Source organism: Mustela nigripes, chromosome 3, assembly GCF_022355385.1.
Source record: "Mustela nigripes isolate SB6536 chromosome 3, MUSNIG.SB6536, whole genome shotgun sequence".
NCBI classification, from domain to species: Eukaryota; Metazoa; Chordata; class Mammalia; order Carnivora; family Mustelidae; genus Mustela; species Mustela nigripes.
In genome coordinates, this window is record NC_081559.1 from 149,266,529 (window position 1) to 149,287,187 (window position 20,659).

The window sequence follows — 20,659 nt, forward strand, 5'->3', positions numbered from 1 at the left end:
TACTAAATGGATCAATGTTGGGAGAGTAGGGAAGATGGCCCCTCAACGGGTTTTAGAACCTACTGTAAGAAACCAGTCAGTCATCATACAGAGTAAAGTAAGTGCCAAAATAGAAATAAAAAGAATTTATGGAAAGGATAATTCTTGGAAGGAAGTTGTAACATTTGGACTGATTCTTAGTGAGAAAAGGTATCCACATTATGAAAGAGCTGTAGAACATGTCATAAGACAGAAAAGTATGTGTTATGCTTGGAGAACATTAAATAAGTGGTAGGGGACTATACCAAACAGCATGGCAGGCTTCCTTCCCCCATACCTTCAATCCATAGGAATTAGAAGCAGCAAAGTTTTTTGTTTGTTTGTTTGTTTGTTTTTTTAAACAGGACACTGCACGAACTTGTGTGTCATTCTGGTGCAGGGACCATGCTAACCTGGTGTTTTAAAAGTGTATGTGCTACCAAAGAGAGCACAGCAAAGGTTTTTTTAAACTGCCATGTCTTTTGAAGGAAGTATTTCTGGCCATGGTAGAAGGCTAGAGATTCAGTAGAAAGAATGAGTTTGACCAGGCTTTATGTGATTGAAAGAATGACAGAATTTGACAAGGCTTTATGTGAAAGATTTAAGAACTAGAAAGTGACAGATTCTTAGTCTAGGACTCTACTGAAAGATATTTTGTTGACCTCTGCCGTCATTGTACCTGGAAGCATGAAGCGGGGGAGGGGAGAAAGTACATGGTCTGCTTAATTGCTACCATTTAATTTTCTCATACAAAGAGAATAAAATAGTCTGAGAAGAACACCATTTTATTTGGCTGCCTTGTTTCAAAAGGCTCTCATCAGGTGTTCTGACTCTTACAGAGGAGTTGGGGCTGATGGGGTGGTAGGAGAAAACCTGGATAACCTAAAACTTTCTATATGAGAAAATGAAAATAGAGAAAGATTGTAACTACACTAGAGCTATTTCACTAGACACTTAAGAGTGGGAATTGGACCCCTACCCCCACCCTGTCAACCCAAATCCAGTTGAGCTCAGCACAGGGAATTCTTTGAGTCTAGCAGGACTGAAAAGACCAAAGTTGGTATTTATTGGTACTCTATTACTACACTAGCTCCCAGAAAAATAACTAATAGATTCTTAATAACTGGTAAGTGAATGAAAGAAATGGACTCTCTTAAAAACCCAAGAGAAGTTAGGGGGACTTGTGAATTTGTAATTCCAGTGTTCTCTGGGAATTGTTAAAATATTTTTGAGTGCGTCTTCATTTTAGTAGCTTGCCATAAGAAATCTGTATATGTTAATATTAAATAATATAGTAGTATATTTTTAGAATACTTCCAGCAAAATTTTTGTATCTTCCTCTATCCATTTAGTTTTTTAAATGTGCTTTAAGAAATATTGTATTAGAAATCTTTCTCGAGTTTGTTTTATTGAAAACACATCTGTTTTTGTTTTTGTTCAGTTTTAATCGCTTGGATCTACCACCATATAAGAGTTATGAACAACTAAAGGAAAAACTTCTTTTTGCAATAGAAGAGACAGAGGGATTTGGACAAGAATGAATGTGGCTTCTTGTCTTGGAGGAGCTCTTGCATTTAAATACCCCAGCCAAGAAAAATTGCACAGATAGTGTATATATAAGCTGTTCATTCTGTACAGTGAATTTTCTGAACCTCTCAAAGTATAAATGTTTTTCGTTCTTCCACAGAAATATGCAAAACAGTTCATCCTTTTCTACTTTATTTATTGTTCCCTTGAAGTGACTGACCAGGAAAAAGATCATCCTTAAATTTTGAAGCAAGCAAGAGACTTTATTAAAAATAAGTATATATCTATATAAGCATATAAGATAGTGGCTCTAGTTTTATAGAGCTCCAAGTATATTAAACATGACAGCCGTTCATTCAAAAAATAATCTGGATTTGCTTTACCTTGTTTCTAGTATCCAGAAGAAAAAGTACAAATTGCTTCATGATCTTCTCCCTTATATAACACCTTTTGAGGGTGTTTAGTTGCATGGCTGTTCAGGAAGGTATTAAGGGCTTAGGCCAAATCTTACTTTGAGTATGTTAAAAAATGCTGCTGGCTTTTCTGAAGGACAGGCATTTGAACCTGTCAGCTCATTTTAAATAAATACAATAGTTGAAAATTTTCCCTCTTTGCTACATCACTAATACAGTCAAAGTAATGAATGAAACCATAATGTACATGTAAGTCATGCACTATATCTGATGCCATTTAGTTTATTCTAGAAATTGGAAAGAATTCATTAAGCAGCAAAGAGGTTTGTTTACATGTAACTTTGGGATGCTAGGTATTTGTGGAGTTAAAAAGAATCAGGTACTTAAGTACTTTCGTTTTTAAATCTGTGATGTTCTTTAAATTTAACTCATAATAAATTGATGCAGTTTGATACTTAGGAACATATAATAAGGTAATGTGAACATTTTTGCTTTTGTGTTCAGAGTTTTGGTTTTATAAAACCAGATGGACTGAAGAGTTGTATAAGCATTTGAACACGCAAATGAAAACTATTTTCTATTAGTGTTCATATATCCTCATTCCTCTTAAATTCATGAAAATTTTATGATCTGAATTATATAGGCATATTAAAGACTCTTTTGGTCCCCACCCCCCTTTTTACATAGATCATTATTTTTGTCCTAATAACTTTTTAATTTTTCATTATCAAGGGCATTTGCTGAACTACAAAGATGTATAACAAATTAAAATCTGATGCGAATGATATTAATGCTATTTTAGCAAACTGGGCTTCCTTATTAACAAAAATTGCAATTTCCATTTGTATCATTTCAATATGCAGTGTAAATTTCAGGAAGTTAAAAATTTTTTTATAACCACAAACTGACATCTTACAATGTTATCTGTAACATATTTAACTGCTAAGTACATATGGAAAATACTAGTATACAATTTAATTTCCCTAAACAGTTTTTGTTTTGCCAAAATTTTATTTTTCTACATACTAGATTGTGTTCTGCACTTCTATTCAAAGTTCATAGTAAAGACGAAATAAAGGCAGTGATCCACTATGTTGAATAGACTCCTTTCCCAAATCCTCATCTGACACTGGGCTACCTTGAAGCATAAAGCATTAAAAACAAATACTAATGTATATGACATTATGTGATAGAGGATGACCAGTCTTCAAAGCGGCTACTTAAATTTTACCATAGAAAGCACAACTGCTCAATGAATCTTGCATGATATGACAGAAGTTATTGATGAACATCATTCAGTGGAGGTGAGAATGTGAGAATACCATTTACCAGATTTAATTGAAGACAGGAGGTTTTCAGCGTGCTGGTCCCCTCCCACGCCCTCACTTCAGGTAAGAAATTACTGTGTACCAGTTGAGGCTACACCAAACTCCCAGAGACCAAACCAGCTTTCTGAAGAAGGTTCTTTTGGAGAATTCAGAGCATTCCACCTTTCAAACTCCATAGAAAAGCAAGCGTACTGGCAGGATTTTATTATATCTTAATTCATACACTCAAGGGGCGGTGAGAGAAAACCAAGCATGTGGGTTGCCTCTCACCTTCTCTCCTCTTTTCCCATCCTTGTCCTGTGCTGGGCTAGATAGGCTCACTATGCCTGAAATGAAGAAACAGGCAAAGAATGAGGCTCAGAGACAGATTCATATTGTTATTTCTTTCAGGGACACTCAGCACCACCACCACTAAACTGAGCCCAGTGAATGGGTAAGAGGCACAAGATAATTTCTGATTCCATCAATCAGATTAGTTGTCTGTCTTCCTAGGAAAGGAGCTCTAAGTGGCAGTTAAAGCTCAAAGAGTTAATAAACCTTTTAACCTCACAGCCTTCAGTTAATCACCTGCCTATTTTTTTTTTTTTAAACTAGATGGCATGGTTATGCGTCAAAATACTACTAGGCAGTACTAGTTCTATTAAAAATGACCCTGACTGATGTTCATCTGGACTGGGAAATCTACTTGATAATAAACCATACCTTTGGATTTGCCAGAGGAAATAACTGCATGTCCTTCTGAGGTCCCTGAGCTGTGACCTGTTCTTGGAGCTGTGTGAATGCTCTGTTACACAAACTGCTGCTATAAGCTCATCTTCTAAAATGTTAAGGAGTCCTGACATTGACTTGCTGGTTCAGCTGTGGTTCCTATCTTAAGCCCTCTGAGTAAGACTAGTACGGACTTTGAGTATTTGTTGAACCCTGGTGGATGATATTGCAGAAGTCAAAAATCATTTACATTTAAATATGTAGATGAGAGAACAAAGGTTGTCTTGTAAATACTCCCAGTTTATTCTTAATCTTTTGAACTTAAAAGTCAAACTTAAGATAAATGGTCTCAAGGAAAAAGCCCAGACCATATCAGAGAAGCCTTCTACATTAAGGAGGCTCTTTTTTACTGACTTGTTTACTCCTCAAAGGATAAGACAGTTGACTATTCCCAGGGCAGTGCAGTGGGTCAGAACAAGGCATTCTTTAAAAGTTCATGGCCCTTGGCAAAGTTATCCACCACTCATTCTATTTCTTCTTACTATTAAACTTAAGGTACAGTAATGCCCAGGTACACACAATCCAAAATAAGTTGTATGGTAAATACCACATGAAGTTTTATTAAAAAAACCCTCAAATAACATAGAAGCAAAAATGTACAACTGAAAAAGTGGCATCTCCTTAATTCCAAATTTTCTCTCCCAAATCTCAACTAAGAAGAATACATTCAGATAACTGCATTTAAAAATACTTACTGATAACAGTATATACTTTATGTATTCTCTTTCATCCTCACAACTCCTAAGGTTTGGAGTTTTGCTTTTTCTTCATTGTAATGATGCTTATTTTATAGATAAGTGAGTCATTTTTACAAAATTCAGTTCACAGTCTGTGATTAAATTTTCAATTGGGAAAATTTTGCTATTAATGGAGAGCTTTCAGATTTTTTATAGAGTAAATCCAAATTTATTCTCAGTCCTCAAAGGAAGTAAACATATCCACAAGGCGAGGTAATTATAATTACCTACAGCCCATGTCTGTAATATGTTTACAAGACAGACGACTACAAACTTAATGTTCACATCATGCATGTGGGGAAATAAGCATCTCCAGCTAGCAGTCACATCTGGAACACACACAGTTAAGTAGGGACTGCACAAAAGGGAGAATAATGGGGTCCGAGGATTTGTTCCCAGAAATAAAAGGTCTCAACTGTGAGTGAGGAAATGCCAAGAACCAGTGTAAGACCTGGTGAATCAGACCCCTGGGAAGTCAAAAGGAAGAGACAAAGTGCACACAATCAGACTCTTAGGAATGTGCAGCATCTTGGGGGAGGGAGCTAGCTATCCCTTAGTTTATAAGGGGAGAAAAGGGAAGATAATTGCTCTATAAATTAGAACCCAGCAACTGCACTCCTGGGTGTTAATATAACCTGTACCTAGTGTTCACAGGAGTCAAAGACTGGAAACAACCTAAATGACCTTCAGTGAATGGCTAAGTGAGTACATTTATACCATGAAATATAATCAGCAGTATAATGGAATCAACTGACTATATGCAGATGGATTTCAAAGAAATCACATCAAATGAAAAAGGCAGTTCTCAAAAGGTCACATAATCCGATTCCATTTATATAACAGTATTGAAATTAGTGGTTGCCAGGATTAGGGATGGTGGTAAGGAGGAAAAGTGGTGGATGGATGTGACCATAAAGGGCTAGCAGTAGGGATTTACATAATTTGGTGGAACAGTTCTATGTCTTGATTGTAGCCTCAGTTGTAAAAAAACAAACAAACAAAAAAAAACACACACATACTGACAAAATTACATAGAACACATACACAAGTGAGGGCATTTAGAAGTAAAATCTGAGTAAGATTTATGGGCTATACTAATTACCTGATTTTCAACTTGGAGGCAGAAGTTTATCTCTGGGACCACTCTATTTCCCCACTCCCAAACTTCCTATGAATCTATAATGATTACAAAACAATACAATTTTTTTAAAAGCATTATAAAATATCAGAAGACAGACCCTACCCATAAAAGGCTTTATTACTGAAAGATACTCATTTCACAAAAACTCCTTCATAGACCTTGTTCTTGAACAAACAAAATCCTTCACCTCCCATTTGATACTTGGTATTGCAGGTAACACAAAACACACACACACACACACACACCACCAGAAAATACTGAAAGTCACTCTAGTGAAAAGGAAAAAATTTCAGATGAAGATACTCAAAACAGAAAAAAAACATTCTTTAACACAATATACTAATGAATTAAATGTAAGTAACTATCAAAACTAAATCAAATTAAAAATTAAAAAACTCAGAACTGGACAAACTACATGCAAATGTGAAATGCCTGCTGATTGAAATCAGGGGAAATAATGGAAGAAAAAGACAAACATCTCAAGTGAAGACCAAAGGTATCTGAGGAAGAAAACAATAGAGACATGGAAGACAGAAATTCAAATAGCCAAGGAAATGAAATGGAAAGAGATAAAAAATCAGAGAAGTGATAAAAAATTAGGCAAAGAAGATCAAATTACATAAAGTTAATCAGAGTCACTGAAAAGATGAAACAGTGGTTCCCAAAGTGGGGTACGGCAAATCTGGAATGAGAGAGACTCTAAGATGACTGGCCTGTTCAAAAAAAAAGTCCATGAATGGTAGGATTAAAAAAAAAAAAATGGGAGAATTCTTCTAGATTTTTAAAAACTAAGGCCGAAAATCAAATACAATGTATGGTTGATTGGATCCTGGTTTTTAAAATTGGTAAGACATTCCTGGGACATTAGAGAAAATACAAATATGGCTGGTATCAGAATATGGTTTTAAAGAATTACTGTTAACTTTTTGTTGTGCTAATGGGTTTTTGTTTGTTTAGAAGGATGTCATTCTGAGACTGCATGCTTAAATACTTAGGGATGAAGTATATTGTCTACAATTTCAAAAGTTTAGAAATACACACACACACACACAAAACAGTAAAATATAGCTGAAGATTAGCAATTGGAGATGGGTATATAGAGTCCAAAACACTCCATTTTCTGTCCTCTCCTGACTTAAAGTTTTTTCCTTAACACAGGTTGGTTCCAAGATCCATCATTTAATTACTTTATACCAAGAACCCTCAATATCCTAACCTCATTTTCACTACACCTTCTCTGCAAGATCTCAACTTTGCATCAGTCCAATTTGGCAATGCACACCCCCCAATGAAGCCTCTGACACAAAGCTTTTTTTCTTGATCTCCCATTCTGATGTGATCCATCCTCCTCAGAAATCTATACCACTTTGTATTGCTAGTGCCTAAATGTGCAATAATCTCTGCCTCTGAGCCAGGGAGAAGTCTCTACCAATTTTTTGGTAATTATTTCTTTTGCCTTATTGTCTGTGAAGAAACTTAGAATTTTGCTCATTTACTTTGTTAATGGTCACATTAAAGGAACTGAGAAAACAGCCATAGAACAGTTACAGTTCACATATTATCTTTGTAATTTCATGAAAAGGCAATGTTTCTTAGATACTTCGTTGGCTTTCTTCTCTGAAAAATTCTCAATTCTTGTCACTGAAACCTGTAAGCAACTGAGCAGCTTCTGTCTGTATCTAAAATGGAAAAATATGTGTTATAAATAAAGAGTACGGCACAGATACCAACTTGCAAAACCTAATAAGTTCATGAAGCAGACTGTGGTTTCTAAGTGTTCCCACAAGGAGATAGCTCATTATGAGAATAAAACTGAACAGGAACTGGGTGAGACTCTTAAGAGAATTCGTCCACATTAATACACATCACGTGCCTTTTATTGTAGAAATCTTATTTGATCTGTCACGTATGTCAAACAGGAATAAGGCAGCAACTAATTTATAATCTCCATGAGAGAAAACAATATATAGAAGTTGACAGAAATGCTAATGAATTCAAAACGAACAGTTTTTAACAAGATACATTTAGACAAATTATATTTTTAAAGAAGTTCTTAATTTACCTTTACTTAATAGTCCCTCAGCAGAAACCTATCTGCCTTTATTTATTTATTTTAAAGATTTTATTTATTTGACAGAGATCACAAAGGCAGAGAGGCAGGCCCAATGTGGGGCTCGATCCCAGGACCCTGAGATCATGACCTGAGCAGAAGGCAGAGGCTTTAACCCACTGAGCCACCCAGGCGCCCCTGCCTTAATTTATTGGAGATACTTTACCTGTTTATCCTCCTCTGTGTGTGCCGGATAGTCCTTGGCTTTCATTAGCCAGAAGGCAGCAAGCTTTTTATTGTGTAACTTCAAATACGTCTTTCCTAAAAGTAGCAAGTTTTTGCTGTAGAAATTTGGATCCACTATACATAAGAAAGCAAAATTTATCTCAGATGAATAGAGTTGTTAATTTCTTAAGTCTAAATTCCAATAATATATTTGTGTGGTCATACAAGATTAGGCTAACTAGAATTCTCTTGTTCAACTATTCCAATCTCAAATATTAGTTAAGTACCATTTATTCAATGTCTCTTAATGTGCTAGGCATTCTATTACATTTCTCATTTTTATACAATTTTATAAAGTAGATACTGAGAAACTGAAGTACCTGACAGAATGTATCTTCTATAAACAGACAGGGGTTTTCTTTTAATGTCTTTTATCACCTGCTGCATCCTAATTACCTAGGACATAACATGGACCCAATACATACTTGCTGTATGAGGAAATGAAATCATGACATATATGCAGTTGACCCTTGAACAATGCAGTTTTGAATTATGCACGTCCAAATATATGCAGGGTTTTTTCCCCATAAATACAGTAAAGTGCTGCAACTGTATTTTCTCTTACTTTTAACATTCAATTTTCTCTAGCTTACTATACTAGAATACAGTCTGTAATACATGGAACATACAAAATACATTTTAAACAACTGTTTAAAGTTCTGGTCAATGGTAGAATATTTAAGGAGTTAGCTTTGAGGGGAGCCAAAAGTTAGTTATATGCAGATTTTCAACTACGCAGGCGGCCATGTACCACTTACCCATTGTTTAAGGGTCAGGTGTATATACATACATTTGATTAATATTTACTAAATGTGGGTTATACTTAAATACAGATTTAACAAAGACTCTGTTCTTTTGAAATCCATCATGAAGAGGAGAGACAAAAGAGGATTAAAATGTAACAGAAAAATGAAAGGGATGCTTTGACAGATGTAAACATTTTAAAGTGCTATGAGAAACCAATGAGAAACTAACTCTCTAAGAAGTTACATCTGGGCTGCCTGGGCAGCTGAACAGGATTTTAACAGAAAAACAGAACATTCTTGGCCCAGGGAAAACTGAACAAAAAGCCTATGAAAGCATGGGACAGTCTCACTAACTTCATTAATTCTTTATACAAATTCCTCTTATCAACTGGGACCTGCTATATTTAATGCATACTTTCCCCTGGATATAATTTATAGTTAACTCCATTTGCTCCTTAACCCAAAATTGTTTTACTTCTTTAATCTGAACGTATTTATGAGGTGTTGTGTAGGTTTCCTTAGGGTTCATCCATTCATCTGTTTAATATTGTCATTCAGCAAATTTAATAGCATTATACTAAGCACTGAGGAAAACTGAGCAAAACAACAAAGTCCGCATCATCCCCATATTTAGTCTTCGACATGTAAACAATACGACGCACATACTCATACTGCGGTGTGATAAGGGCTATGATGGGAGAAGTAACAGATACTTAAGAGCCTAGGAGGAGCTTCTGAACCAGATATGGTCCATAAAAAAAGACCACCTGGAAGAACTGACCTACAGTGTTAAAACCTCAAGGATGACTGGAGTTACTGACCATGTTTTTCTTAACACCCCAAACCCTTAATTCACTAAGGCTCTATTTCTACTTTGCAGTTATGCTTCTAAATCCCTTTGAGGACATTTTATTCCCAGATTCATATTCATGATATAAAAACTACGATCATAAGAGGTTATCAGCAAAAGGCAGTAACCGAACAAACAATATATTACTAACATGGTTTAACATTCAGATACCACTCTTCAGAAGAAATTAAAAAAATAAATGCTTTGCTATCCTAAAAGCATCTGAACAAGTCCATATGAGTAGGCTCTCTAATATACAGGCTTTAATTTTCTTCTAGTTTTACAGAAATAGAATTGCAGTGGTTTTTCTGGTGTATTTGGTAACATATGCTTATGTCCTTTACTCTTCTAGTTTGTGCTAGTAATATTAAAAAGGATGAACTTAGGATGGCTGATGTCAGTTTTGTACACTGGCCATTTCTTCAAAGCCAGAGTGACATGAAACTCCATAAAAGATGACAATATTTGCAATGAAGCAAAAACTGGCTTGGTTTAAAAACAAGATTTCTCATCTAAATGCTCTTTAAAGAGAAACGGTAGATCTTAGAAAAAAAAATTAAACTTTTTGTAATGTGACAGATATTAACTAGACTTTATTTTATAATTTACAACATGTGCAATTGTTGAATCCTTACGCTGTACACCTGAAACTAATGTTAATTGTCAATTAAACCTCAAAAAATTTTTTTAACTAAACATTTAAATAAATTAATGATTTTAAATGGCTGTATAATCTTGAATAACACAGTTAACTTGTCAGAGCCTCCTCTCAGAAAGCTGAATCATAATAAAGGACCATTTCAGAACTGTAGTTCTAAACTCAGTAGCAATCTATTTCTTACTCTGGTGATCTTTATAAAATAAAGACTAAAAACTGATAATATTTAGTGCAAAGAGAAGTATATTAGATTAAGTAACATTTTTGTCTTAAAAATGCCTATTATAAAGCACTCATACAATTTTAACTATATTAGTAGATGAAATAGAAAAATGTTACCTTGCTCTGCCCTGTGAAAGTAGCCTAATGCCTGTTAAAAACATGAAGAGTCCAAACATAATGAAAACAGAATCAATATATAAAAAAAAACATTTCTTCAAAAGTCAGGAAGTAAATTAAAACATATTAAAATAAAGGTTAACGTATCAACAGTGAAAGTTAACACAGCAAAACTGAACGTTTTTAAATCATCAGAGCACAGATTACAGGAGATGGACAACTTCTAGTAATAACTTCATTGCTGTTTAGAACTTGAACCAAACCAGCATCAAGTGAAGAGAAGAAAGAACATTACCATATGCAACTCAGCTATTTTGATCCTTCTTAAGTCTTAACAGTCACTACCTGTAAAAACTTAGTAAAATCAAAAGCTAAATTTACTCAGTGATACATAGGTTGTACCAATAAACTTTTAAAAGTCTTTATTATTGGGGCGCCTGGGTGGCTCAGTGGGTTAAGCCGCTGCCTTCGGCTCAGGTCATGATCCCAGGGTCCTGGGATCGAGTCCCGCATCGGGCTCTCTGCTCAGCAGGGAGCCTGCTTCTTTCTCTCTCTCTCTCTCTGCCTGCCTCTCAGTGTACTTGTAATTTCTCTCTGTCAAATAAATAAATAAAATCTTTAAAAAAAAAAAAAAAGTCTTTATTATTGAAATTCAAACATAAAATGTTATTGAGTCTGAAACTTCCCTTTTTTGTCCCATTTAAGCTGTTTTATAAATTATGATTTCCTAGAAACATAACTGTTTTATTATAGTAGAGCCAAATGTATCTTTTTTCCTTAGAATACATTATTTTTAATAATACATATTCCCAGCTGTGTTCTGATTATTCAGTTAATATTTAATTTTTTTATTTATTAAGGATTTTATTTATTTATTTTACAGACATCACAAGTAGGCAGAGAGAGAGGGGAGGAAGCAGGCTCCCTGCCGAGCAGACAGCCCAATGTGGCATCCCAGAACCCTGGGATCATGACCCGAGCCAAAGGCAGAGGCTTTAACCCACTGAGCCACCCCAGCGCCCATCAACTAAATATTTTAATATCAAATTCTACACCATAGCCTGGAGAAAAATAGCTCCTTGTCATGATACAAGTACTAGGAAAGCTCTTTCGTGGCCTTATTTCCTTACTCTGAACATTTTAGTGGTGTAAGTTAGTGTTTTCCCAGAAATCCCTTTCAAATTTTATTTTCAACAAGAAAAACAAAAGGCCTTAAAAATATGAGTGTAGGGACGCTTGGGTGGCTCAGTTGGTTAAGCAGCTGCCTTCGGCTCAGGTCATGATCCCAGCGTCCTGGGATCGAGTCCCACATCGGGCTCCTTGCTCGACAGGGAGTCTGCTTCTCCCTCTGTCTCTGCCTGCCATTCTGTCTGCCTGTGCTTGCTCTCCCCATCTCTCTCTCTAAAAAAAAAAAAAAAAAAATATATATATATATATATATATATATATATATATATATATATATATGAGTGTATATATCAGTGACACTGATGAGAATAAACTAAACGCCTTTGTACCCCCCCCCAAAAATTAGCGTATAAGCCTTGCAACCCTGCTTTCTAAAAAAGTTATAAATTATTCTTCCTTTATCTATACAAATACACGATTTCCTAGGTAAATTACTGTTCATGTGTAAAACATATCTAAAACTCGTGCTGAGTAACAGCTGCTGAATTTATTCTATTTTATGACTTTTATATTGTGTAGATTTCAAATAGAAAACAATAGTAGATTTTTGCATGAGCTATTACAGCTGACATTATACCAGAATCATTAGCCACTCACCTAAATAAAAAAAAAAAAAACACTCACCAGTCATAGATTTTAAGTATTAAGCCTTTGTGATAAGATTGCTGCACTGGATGGTTAGAAACATGCTCAAAGGCCTCACGGCTCAGAGCTGCAGATCTGGACACTGTAGAATGGCACTGTAGTTAAGAAATCAGTACTAACTTAACAAAGGACAGCACACTACCTCCTCATAGGTGGAACTAGGAGGAGTTGCGAACAGCACTTTAGCAATTCTTCTCTGATACCACGGCATTTCAGCAAATGTATAACACCTACAGAGAAAAAACAGACATCTCAGTTGCATCTTTTTTCCTCTTACAGAAAAACTAAGCATCTTAACAGATATAAAAGATAGTTTCTTCTGTTTAAACAATTTGCACTTTACGTAACATCCAGTAGGTTAATATTCCCAGTGAATTACCCAGAGACTGATTTATATTGATCCATCAATTAGGATGTGTTCGTGATTAAATGTAAGTAAGCAACAGTACTAGTAATGAAAACATAGTATTTGTCGTTCATCACTAAGTGCTGACTCTGTTCTAGGTGCTCGGTGATTATCTCTCATTTACTCTTAGGATCATTACCCCTATTTTTTTAGATAAGAAAAACTAACTCAGAGTAGTTAAAACAAAAACAAAAACTAAACATGGTATGTATAAATAACAATGGCAAGAACCAATTTAAGTCTGCCTACTGAAAAGAGTGAGGCAAATGATTAACATCCAAAGATCTTGGCAACTTTCTGATACAGGTAGGGAAAAAAGTACTGCATCTTTGACTAAGGGTCCGAACTCCTAAGGGAACAACTGTATCTCATTCATGGTTCCTCCCTAGCACTGTCTAGCCATTATCATTAGTTAGTTTAATATTGCCCTTTGTCCTGAAGGATATTTAACTCCTTTTTAAGAATCCTTTTAAGAATCAGATACAGGGGGCCCCTGGGTGGCTCAGTGGGTTAAGCCTCTGCCTTTGGCTCAGGTCAGGATCTCAGGGTCCTGGAATCAAGCTCTGCACCTGGCTCTCTGCTCAGCAGGGAACCTGCTTCCTCCTCTGTCTGTCTGCCTCTCTGCCTACTTATGATCCTTCTCTTCCTGTCAAACAAATAAATAAAATCTTAAAAAAAAAAAAAAAAAGAATCAGATACGGGAGGGCGCCTGGGTGGCTCAGTGGGTTAAGCCTCTGCCTTCAGCTCAGGTCATGATCCCAGGGTCCTGGGATCAAGCCCCGCATCAGGCTCTCCACTTAGCAGGGAGCCTGCTTCCTCCTCTCTCTCTCTGCCTGCCTCTCTGCCTACTTGTGATCTGTCTGTCAAATAAATAAATAAAATCTTAAAAAAAAAATCAGATACAGGGCTGTCTACACCATTTATTTATAAGACAATAAAATACTCAGGTCTGCGAACTACACCCAAAGAAAACAGCGGCAAACCTGTCTCAAGTTTGCTGCTCATACCAGCAAAATAATGCTGTACACTAGACAAATGGAAAGATACTGAAAGTCAGATTATTTTATTCCTCAGATGAATCAGACTGTATTTGACAGACCTTGAAGATGCGAAGACCCTCTTCGGGCATCGAACTGTGTTGCTATATAGTTAGATCAATCCAATTTCATTTAGCCTTGTAAGTAAAAACAGTCTCTCCTAACAAAAGGAATTTCAAAGTCTAGCAAAAATTTTAATGCCTTTTTCATTTTAACATATATTTCTAAATGAGTTACAATGGTTAACATGATCACAATCAAACTTAGTGATACATCACAACTACTAGTTAATGAACTGAACTAGTTAATGAACATTATTACTACTAGTAATAATGAACCGAACACTCATGAATGCCAAATACTTTTAAATACTTTACAGCTTGGAATTATATACTACAAAATAAGATCATAGTAACTACCACTGAAATATTTATTTAAAGAAATGTTCTTACCAAATACCCATAAGGTGAATTGAGGTAGCATCTTTTGGGTTCAGTTCAATTGCTTTCTAACAAGAAATGAGAAAGTCAATCATATTTGTTTTCTAAACACAAATGAGTATTATGTTTGCTGAAAAAGTCATGATAAAAAAATTTTTTTGGCAACCCTACATTTTGATTCTTCTATGATAATACCAATTTTTTCCCCTCTTCATTCAATGTGATTAAATTCATTTCAATACACCGTTAGTGACTTGTATTAAAGGTAACTCTTACAAAGCTCAACAACTAACAGGATTTATCAGTATGAGAAAAAACATTAAATTTTTAAATGAATCCGATTTTGAAAACCAATCTATAGTTCTCAATGTTTCTTCTAGATTAGAGGAAAAATAATTTAATTTTGCAAGTTCTGCATGAATACTGGACTAAATGGTATTCTTAAAGGAGAATAAAGTACTTAATACTTTTACAAAGTTTCTTCCTTTATGTACGTTTTGTTCAACTTCATCTATACTCAACAAAGGAAAAATAAATACTACTTATTTACAGAATTTATTAGTAAAATATATACAATGTAATACACTGATAGTCTTCCTGATTTCAATTTACTATATGAAAGTCCTATGTGAATTAATGTGAAGCATAAACTATGGAACAAGTTTAAAGCAACTGTTTCTCCTTTTATCCACTATTTTGTTGAAAGTCTTTGAGAAACATGTCAGATTAATGTAAATCCTATTAAAAATAAGAGATCCTTGGGGCGCCTGGGTGGCTCAGTGGGTTGAACCGCTGCCTTCGGCTTAGGTCATGATCTCAGCGTCCTGGGATCGAGTCCCGCATCGGGCTCTCTGCTCGGCAGGGAGCCTGCTTCCCTCTCTCTCTCTCTCTCTGCTTGCCTCTCCATCTACTTGTGATTTCTCTCTGTCAAATAAATAAATAAAATCTTTAAAAAAAAAAAAATAAGAGATCCTTCTAAAAAAAAAAAACTGAGACCTCCTATCTTGTGTTTTTCTGTAAACCCACGTTTTCATTTCAGTCAGTAATGTGTGAGATACACATTTTGAAGTATTTGTATTGGTTACCAGTAGGGTCTCTGAAGCCAGACTACCAGGGTTCAGATCACAGCTCCAAGTTTTCACCTTGGCAAGTTCTCTCTTCTTGCCATGCCGGAGTTTGCTGTTTTATAGAACTGATAGAGTAATACACCTACATTATAGAGTTGTGCTAAATATTAAATGAGCAACTAACAGGAGGTACTTAACGTAGTAATATCTTCTATAACCAGCATAAATTTACTTTTAAAAAGTACCACTTAATTTATTACTGATGCTAATGAATGGTATCAGTAGTAGAGGTAATAGCTAGAATAAGGCTAATAACCAGGTATGACTTAGCAGAAATCTTGCTTCATTAATATGAATAAAGAATCAGCACTGACTTTATTTTACTTTTCCATTAAACAGTGATATGACTCATAGCAAAATATGTCTTAAAATATACACAACTCATACACTAAGAAACCTTTCCTAATCAGAGTTCCACTAGAAAATTAAACCCTACAAAAAATTGTATGAATAACTGTTTTCTCCAATCTACCAAGAATGGTATAGAGCTAGTCCCATTCTAGATGCAAGGAAGAGAAGTTAATTCAGAACATGCAGTGGATGCCTGGGGGAATTTAATTTTTTTATGGGATGGGTTGAGAAGGACTACTCTCAAGCAAACACTTTCTTTTTTAATTCTTGCCATTAGTTTGTTTTCAAAACAATCCAAAGATAGGGGCACCTAGCTGGCTCAGAGGACCATGCTTGAGCCCCATGTTGGATCTAGAGATTACTTAAAATCTTAAAAAAACAACAAAAATAACCCAAAAATAATAATTCCTTATGGTTTTAAATATAATAATGGAATTAGGAATAATAGTATAAATGATCTTTTTAGTATGTAAATACTAAATACTATCATTTTAAAAATATACTTAATCGGACACCTGGGTGGCTCAGTTGGTTGGACGACTGCCTTCGGCTCAGGTCATGATCCCGGAATCCTGGGATCGAGTCCCACATCGGTCTCCCAGCTCCATGGGGAGTCTGCTTCTCCCTCTGACCTTCTCCTCGCTCATGCTCTCTCTCACTGTCTCTCTCTCTCTCAAATAAATAAATAAAATCTTTAAAAAAAATAAAATAAAATAAAAATATACTTAATACATATTTGAGATCTGCAAAACATAGATTTTTTTTTTTAAGATTTTATTCTTTATTGACAAAGGGAGAAGCAGACTCCCCACTGAGCAGAGAGCCCAATGTGGAGTTCAATCCCGGGACCCTAGCTCATGAACTGAGCTGAAGGCAGATGCTTAACCAACTGAGCCACCCAGGGGCCCCAAAATACTGGTTTTTAAAGAAACAATCTATAGTCTCTGTTTCCACTAATATATTTTTTGCAATTTTTTCATGATTTATATTGGAAGATATTTGTCATATATTCTACACACTATGGCACAATAACTCATGTGATTTATTTAATGCCACTGAGCAAATTATGACATTTCACAGAATCTAAGATACCATGAAAATTACTACATTTTTTATCTATCACTAAAAAGAAAAAAGCACTGCCTATTAAAAGATACCACTGATTATAATGCAGTGATTTCAAAGGTCTTACAATGTGAAAAAGTTGCATATTATTAAACTGAAATATATGTATGTATATGCATACACACACGTACACATATGTCTGTGTATACATACTACTGATGCCAGAATAAAAGCTAGATCTCCTGACTCCCAGTCTAATGTTCTTTTCTGTTACCCACTGTGTAAAACAGGAACTGAGACTATTACCATAAAATTCAGAAAAGCTATTAGCTTATCTGCGGTTCTTCCTATTAATGTTTCCATCATATTCTCTTCCTTTGTATATTTTTTTTAATTTATAGAAAATTTATTTTTATAATTTCAAAACCGTGTACTTAATTCTTTTGGCTTGGAACATCATAATTTAAGGGGAAAACTATTATGGCTGTACTTTGTTGTTATACACATTTATGATAATTTCAGCTTTTAATCTTTTTAAATTTCTTTTCAGCGTAACAGTATTCATTGTTTTTTGCACCACACCCAGTGTTCCATGCAATATGTGCCCTCCCTAATACCAACCACCTGGTTCCCCCAACCTCCCACCCCCACCCCCCGCCCCTTCAAAACCCTCAGGTGGTTTTTCAGAGTCCACAGTCTCTCATGGCTCATCTCCCCCTCCAATTTCCCTCAACTCCCGTCTACTCTCCATCTCCCCATGTCCTCCATGTCATTTGTTATGCTCCACAAATTAGTGAAACCTTATAATAATTGACTCTCTCTGCTTGACTTAGTTCACTCAGCATCATCTCTTCCAGTCCCATCCATGTCGCTATAAAAGTTGGGTATTCATCCTTTCTGATGGAGGCAAAATACTCCATAGTGTTCAGGGATCACATCTTCCTTATCCATTCGTCCATTGAAGGGCATCTTGGTTCTTTCCACAGTTTGGTGACCATGGATATTGCTGCTATAAACACTGGGGTACAAATGGCCCTTCTTTTCACTATATCTGTATCTTTTGGGGTAAATACCCAGTAGTGCAATTGCAGGGTCATAGGGAAGCTCTATTTTTAATTTCTTGAGGAATCTCTACACTGTTCTCCAAAATGGCTGCACCAATGTGCATTCCCACCAAGAGTGTAAGAAGGTTCCCCTTTCTCCACATCCTCTCCAACACGTTGTTTCCTGTCTTGCTAATTTTGGCTGTTCTAACTGGTGTAAGGTGGTATCTCAATGTGGTTTTAATCTGAATCTGCCTATGACAGGAGCCACCTTTGATGGCTAGTGATGATGAACATTTTTTCATGTGTCTGATAGCCATTTGTATGTCCTCATTGGAAAAGTGTCTGTTCATATCTTCTGCCCATTTTTTGATATGATTATCTGTTTTGCGTGTGTTGAACTTGAGGAGTTCTTTATAGATCCTGGATATCAACCTTTTGCCTGTACTGTCATTTGCAAATATCTTCTCCCATTCCATGGGTTGCCTCTTTGTTTTGTTGACTGTTTCCTTTGCTGTGCAGAAGCTTTTAATCTTGATGAAGTCCCAAAAGTTCATCTTCGCTTTTATTTCATTTGCCTTTGGAGACATATCTTGAAAGAAGTTGCTGTGGCTGATATCGAAGAGGTTACTGCCTATGTTCTCCTCTAGGATTCTGATGGATTCCTGTCTCAAGTTGAGGTCTTTTATCCATTTTGAGTTTATCTTTGTGTATGGTGTAAGAGAATGGTCGAGTTTCAGTCTTCCGCATATAGCTGTCCAGTTTTCCCAGCACCATTTATTGAAGAGACTTTTTTCCACTGTATATTTTTTCCTGTTTTGTCGAAGATTATTTGACCACAGAGTTGAGAGTCCATATCTGGGCTCTCTACTCTGTTCCACTGGGCTATGTGTCCGTTTTTATGCCAATACCATGCTGTCCTGGAGATCACAGCTTTGTGGTAAAGCTTGAAATCAGGTAACGTGATGCCACCAGTTTTGTTTTTGTTTTTCAACATTTCCTTAGTGATTTGGGGTCTCTCCTGATTCCATGCAAATTTTAGGATTATTTGCTCCAGCTCCTTGAAAAATACCAGTGGAATATTGATTGGAATGGCATTAAAAGTACAGATTGCTCTAGGCAGTATAGACATTTTAACAATGTTTATTCTTCCAATCCAAGAGCATGGAATGGTCTTCCATCTTTTTGTGTCTTCTTCAATTTCTTTCATGAGTGTTCTGTAGTTCCTTGAGTACTCCCAGGCATCTTATGGTTCTTGGTGCTACAGTAAATGGAATCGATTCTCTAATTTCCCTTTGTGTATTTTCATTGTTAGTGTATTAGAAAACACTGATTTCTGTACATTGACTTTGTATCCTGCCACGTTACTGAAATGTTGTATGAGTTCTAATAGTTTGGGGGTCAAGTCTTTTGGGTTTTCCATATAAAGAATCATGTCATCTGTGAAGAGAGAGAGTTTGACTTCTTCATTGCTAATTTGGATACCTTTTATTCTCTTTGTTGTCTGATTGCTGTTGCTAGAACTTCTAATACTATGTTGAACAAGAGTGGTGAGAGTGGGCATCCTTGTCGTGTTCCTGATCTCAACGGGAAGGCTGCAAGCTTTTTCCCATTGAGGATGATATTTGCTATCTATTTATAGATAGGTTTTATGAAGTTCAGGAATGTACCCTCTATTCCTATACTTGGAAGCGTTTTAATCAGGAACGGATGCTGGATTTTGTCAAATGCTTTTTCTGCATCAATTGAGAGGACCATGTGTTTCTTCTCTCTTTTCTTATTGATTTGTTCTATCACATTGATTGATTTGCAAATGTTGAACCATCCTTATAACCCAGGGATGAATCCTACCTGGTCATGGTGGATAATCTTTTTAATGTGCTGTTGGATCCTGTTTGCTAGGATCTTGTGGAGAATCTTTGTATCCATATTCATCAGTGATATTGGTCTGAAATTCTCCTTTTTGGTAGGGCCTTTGCCTGGTTTGGGGATCAGGGTAATGCTGGCTTCATAAAAAGAGTCTGGAAGTTTTCCTTCTGCTTCAATTTTCTGAAACAGCTTCAGGAGAATAGGTGTTATTTCTTCTTTGAAAATTTGACAGAATTCCCCCAGGGAATCCGTCAGGTCCTGGGTTCTTGTTTTTTTGGGAGGTTTTTGATCACTGCTTCAATCCTGTTACTAGATATCGGTCTATTCAGGTGGTCAATTTCTTCCTGGTTCAATTTTGGGAGTTTATAGTTTTCCAGGAATGCATCCATTTCATCTAGGTTGCTTAGCTTATTGGCATATAACTGTTGATAATAACTTCTGATGATTGTTTCTACTTCCTTGGTGTTAGTTGTGATCTCTCCCTTTTCATTCATAATTTTACTAATTTGGGCTTTCTCTCTTTTCTTTTGGATTAGCGTGGCCAATGGTTTATCGATCTTATTAATTCTTTCAAAAAAACAGCTTCTAGTTTCATTGATACGTTCTACTGTATCTCTGGTTTCTATCT

General features: G+C 35.8%; 2 protein-coding genes across 9 annotated transcripts in view; one reads left to right on the forward strand and one right to left on the reverse strand.

Annotated features, from left to right (window-relative positions):
• Positions 1-20,659, forward strand: part of WWP1 (WW domain containing E3 ubiquitin protein ligase 1) — a 150,138-nt gene that overhangs the window by 110,054 nt on the left and 19,425 nt on the right. For 3 of the 4 annotated variants that reach the window (XM_059394814.1, XM_059394816.1, XM_059394815.1), the window contains one exon: positions 1,460-3,050. The exons of the other annotated variant lie outside the window; for it this stretch is intronic. In XM_059394814.1, coding sequence (XP_059250797.1) covers positions 1,460-1,559 — 100 coding nt within the window. In that variant the 3' untranslated portion in view covers positions 1,560-3,050. Of the gene's footprint in view, positions 1-1,459; positions 3,051-20,659 lie in introns of those variants that run through there. 4 annotated transcript variants of the gene reach the window in all.
• Positions 3,476-20,659, reverse strand: part of RMDN1 (regulator of microtubule dynamics 1) — a 54,997-nt gene continuing 37,813 nt past the window's right edge. For 2 of the 5 annotated variants that reach the window (XM_059394821.1, XM_059394819.1), the window contains 5 exons: positions 14,589-14,644; positions 12,836-12,923; positions 10,861-10,891; positions 8,209-8,303; positions 4,583-7,611 (listed from right to left, as the gene is read on the reverse strand). In XM_059394821.1, the coding sequence (XP_059250804.1) occupies positions 7,561-7,611; positions 8,209-8,303; positions 10,861-10,891; positions 12,836-12,923; positions 14,589-14,644 (321 nt within the window). In that variant the 3' untranslated portion in view covers positions 4,583-7,560. Of the gene's footprint in view, positions 3,613-4,582; positions 7,612-8,208; positions 8,343-10,860; positions 10,892-12,835; positions 12,924-14,588; positions 14,645-20,659 lie in introns of those variants that run through there. The other 3 variants (XM_059394820.1, XM_059394818.1, XR_009403224.1) reach the window with 2 other exon arrangements.